General features: G+C 38.2%; 1 protein-coding gene across 2 annotated transcripts in view; it reads right to left on the bottom strand.

Moving 5' to 3' along the window:
- The window catches only part of LOC129580216 (nuclear pore complex protein Nup160 homolog), an 11019-nt gene extending 7705 nt beyond the window's left edge, over positions 1-3314 (bottom strand). Inside the window, exons 1-9 of one of the 2 annotated variants that reach the window (XM_055470433.1) lie at positions 3101-3314; positions 2573-2930; positions 2374-2479; positions 1903-2216; positions 1644-1833; positions 1403-1581; positions 936-1330; positions 287-799; positions 60-195 (exon numbers count right to left, since the gene is read on the bottom strand). In XM_055470433.1, coding sequence (XP_055326408.1) covers positions 60-195; positions 287-799; positions 936-1330; positions 1403-1581; positions 1644-1833; positions 1903-2216; positions 2374-2479; positions 2573-2657 — 1918 coding nt within the window. In that variant the 5' untranslated portion in view covers positions 2658-2930; positions 3101-3314. The remainder of the gene's footprint in view (positions 1-59; positions 196-286; positions 800-935; positions 1331-1402; positions 1582-1643; positions 1834-1902; positions 2217-2373; positions 2480-2572; positions 2931-3100) is intronic. The other variant, XM_055470434.1, reaches the window with a different exon arrangement.
- Positions 3315-3738: the final 424 nt, after the last annotated feature.

Below are 3738 nucleotides of genomic sequence, written 5' to 3'. Positions count from 1 at the left end.
TTACGGATAATATTTTCAATCTGTGGAAGTGGTGACAGTGACCCAAATTCGTCACATACTTGGGAACAATTGCATTTCATCTGTTTCCGAATCGTTCATTTGAAGCATTTTCAAGAGCAAGGTCATGGCTTTTGGCAATTTCGAAATGAATTTCATCTCAGAATTGATAACCTCGCGTAAATCTGGATCGATGAACTGAAATGAAATGATTTTTTAAAATTTCAATTGAATTCATTTTGATGTGACGTTTGGTACAAATTTCAAAACACTACGCTTAATCTCTTACATTTTGCTCATAGTCCGCAAGCAATTGAGAAATGAGTTCATTTGGTGTGTTTAACTCATAGAGTTTAGTGTCAATTTCTGCCTTGTATTCATCAGAAATATTTTGCTCCAACGTTGACAGAGTGGCAATAAGTTTGACTAAGTCTTCGGAATTGATGTCATCATCCACACCAAGATCTGAGAGACATTCAACGTTTTCGCCGAGCAACATCATATGCTCGAGCAATTCACACGGACGAAGCAATGAGAAAGCATTCTTCTTGATAACAGTAACAGCACCAATTGAATCTAAATTCACCAGGCCAATTGGTTGCGTTGCCTTGATGTGGTATTGTTCACAACATGAAAAGAAACGTTCCCATGCTTTGAAACTGGTTTCGATGTACAAATCATCGGTGACATCGAAATCTTTGAGCTCATTTTGCACTTCCTGCTCAACGGCATAGCAAACACGGTCTTTGAGTGCTGCAAATGAAACATTCGGGTCGGAGAGTACATTGGAGCGACGGAACATCTGCAAGGGAAAATAAAGGAAGCGAATTCAGTTTAATCTCTCTTTTTGTAATGAAGTCACAATCTTCTTGAAATAAAAATATAAACATATCTTCTTAGAAGATTCAAATTATAAAAGTATGAAATCTCCCACTTACAATCAGCGCTCGGTCAATGACTTCACGTTGAAAACGTCCCGGATAGAAAATGTATGAGCAATACGCTTGTCGTGGATCGCTTCCTGATTCGATTTTACGTTCCGGCAGAATTTCCAATCCAGCTGATGCCCAGTTGTATCCACCGTTCGACACCAGAGAGTAGCTCGAAACATTGTACTCGCCCTGTGAATTGCACCACAGACCCCAAATACGCTTATAATTCACATCGAATTCGATTAAATCGAATTCAGGCGAAGGAATAACGTTGATCTGTTGCAATGAAATCGCCGTTCCATCATTAACAACTCGAATCGTCATAAATTCGGAACCTTTAGCGCTGCACAAGAATGCGCACAACATGTCGGGAGCGGCCTTTCGAAGCAAGTTATTACGTGCTGTAATGAAATATTTTGATCAGAATAAGAATGAAACTGAGTAAGCTATTCAATGGATTTTGATGAACTTACATCCACGTGTTCGTGTCTCCAAAGCATTTGGCACACAGTTTACGATTGAAACACATTGACCGGTTCTGGCGGACCACATTCGAATGTGATCATCCCGATATAAGCCATATAAATAAACGGCATCATCAATGGTGCCAAATACCATTGAAGTGACATATTGACTGTCTGGATTTTTTCCTCTGTAAATGCGAAAAAGACATGAAATTTCTACTCATTGAACATTATTAACATCTAAAGTTACCTAAAGGCTCCGGTTAGATTCGTCAGAATGCGTGGTACTATGTGACTCTCTTTCAATTCAGTGGAAGCAACTTGGCCTGTGGCACAGTTCATTGTATACAAAACCATTGTGCTTTGATAAGCGAAGGCAAAGAAGGCCTCACGACCATTTTCACTGAGAGCACAAGACGCCATGTGTGGAATTGGCTGATCTAAATCACAGAGAAAAAAAAACGATTTATTGTACTGTTATTCAAATGGAACCACCATTTACAACTTACTTGATGCTGATAGTTGATTGATGACATAAAAGAGTGAAGTGGTTGGATCACGAGTTGTCTGTCCTGTGCAAACACCATGAAAAACGGAAAATGACTGTGTTTCCTCATGACTTTTAGTGAATTGACGTGGTTGATTGAATTTTAACTGATGTAAACTGCTGACGGTGGCAACCAAAACAACGATATTGTCATTGCTTTCGGCAATCGAAACAGCCAGAATGGGAGCGTCGGTGAATTTGTATCGAATCGCATTGTCAATCAAATTCAAATCCAAACTGATTTCGGACAACTCCAAAATATCGCCATTTGTTCGCCTATGGACGAGAAGAAAATTTATTATATCTCGATTTTGATTAATTACTCAACGTTGATTTTCATTCACTTGAAAATCTATGTCCAAAATTCATTCTTCAGTCGAAACCAATCCGCTTCACTCGAAAAGTATCACATTTCACAACAATTGTAACCTACCAGTAAATGAATCTATTCCTCTTTGATTCGTGAGTTAGGTCACTGTAGCAAAAACCGCCGGCTTTTTCAATGACCTTTATATCTTGAAGTGTACTTTGTGCAGCACCTAGAATAGAAAAACAACTCAAAATTCATAAATATTCTTGCATGAAAAAATGTTTGTTGTAGAGCTAAAAACATAACCTAAAACTATACAAACCGGTGTTTATTGTGATATCCTTTCGGATTTGTGCATTTGTTTGGTCTGGAATCACTTCGCGATAGCTAAACTCGAATTCATCCATGATACCAAACGAATTAAATTTTATTTTCCCAAAATTCAAATCAAAATCGGTTCCTTTTGTGCTAGGCTTAGTATTTCGACACTTTCAGAGGTTGTTGTGTTCGTTTGTTGCGACAATCAAAACTGTTGCTGAAATAACGCGCGCGTTTCTGCCGTGACGTGCGTTTTCCATTTGACAGTTGCTGTATTTTTGGGTGCGTCCAATAGCCATGCTGTCACTGTCAGCATGTTTTGAAAAGTTCGATGGAAAATTCCTCTAGTTCCATAACACCAACTAAAATTATTATTATTCACCATTGAAAAATGGTTTGAAAATCAATTTTTTTTAAATGAGATGTTTGTGTGTTTCGGATGAAATAGAATGAATTGTTGATTCTTAAGGCCCCCATCCACTACATACACAGCGATGTGTTTGTATGCGTGCGTGCATTGAATAGTTGTTACCTTGACACTTTACTACCATTACCCAGCTGGTTTCACGTATAAATTGTATTGTATTCTCAGTCACCGGCCAATGCAGACGTCGTCTTCATCATCAGCATTCAACACATCGTGTGCAATCGAAAGTCGCTTGGCGCATCCAACGAAGAAAAAAAAACGCTCTTTATTATTTCAACATAACGCGTTAAGTTGACTAAAACAAAGTGCTTCATAAAATCATAAATCAAGTTGACATTCGGGTGTTATCGTGTGTCAGTGGGCAAAAGAATAAAACTGGATTTGTTTTTGTTGTGGGCATGCGAAAGAGTCAACATAACAATTTCGGTGAGTAAATTCTCTGGTGAAATTTTGGTTGCATGTTGTTTTCTAAGGGGGAACAAATGAGTGAGATAATTTTTGGACACATCGACAAATCCAACGGGCTTTAACATATCGAGCAACATTTAGAAGAGAGTGCTGAATGTGGGTGCGCGTGAATTCGACCGAGACAAACAAAACTTGCGCACATTTTCATGTTTTCTTCTTCTTTCGACGAAGGAAAAAAATATATTCTATAAATAGAAACGCATCACCATGAGTTGCGACTGAACGAATCGAACGATTGATGGTTATCATCAAAAATTTTGTTCGGTGTTTTTTTT

This window comes from Sitodiplosis mosellana, unplaced genomic scaffold, assembly GCF_009176505.1.
Source record: "Sitodiplosis mosellana isolate CC-2019 unplaced genomic scaffold, AAFC_SMos_1.0 Smas_scaffold_7303, whole genome shotgun sequence".
Lineage (NCBI taxonomy): Eukaryota > Metazoa > Arthropoda > Insecta > Diptera > Cecidomyiidae > Sitodiplosis > Sitodiplosis mosellana.
The sequence above is the reverse complement of the archived record's forward strand: the minus strand, read 5'-3'. Positions and strand labels throughout refer to the sequence as shown.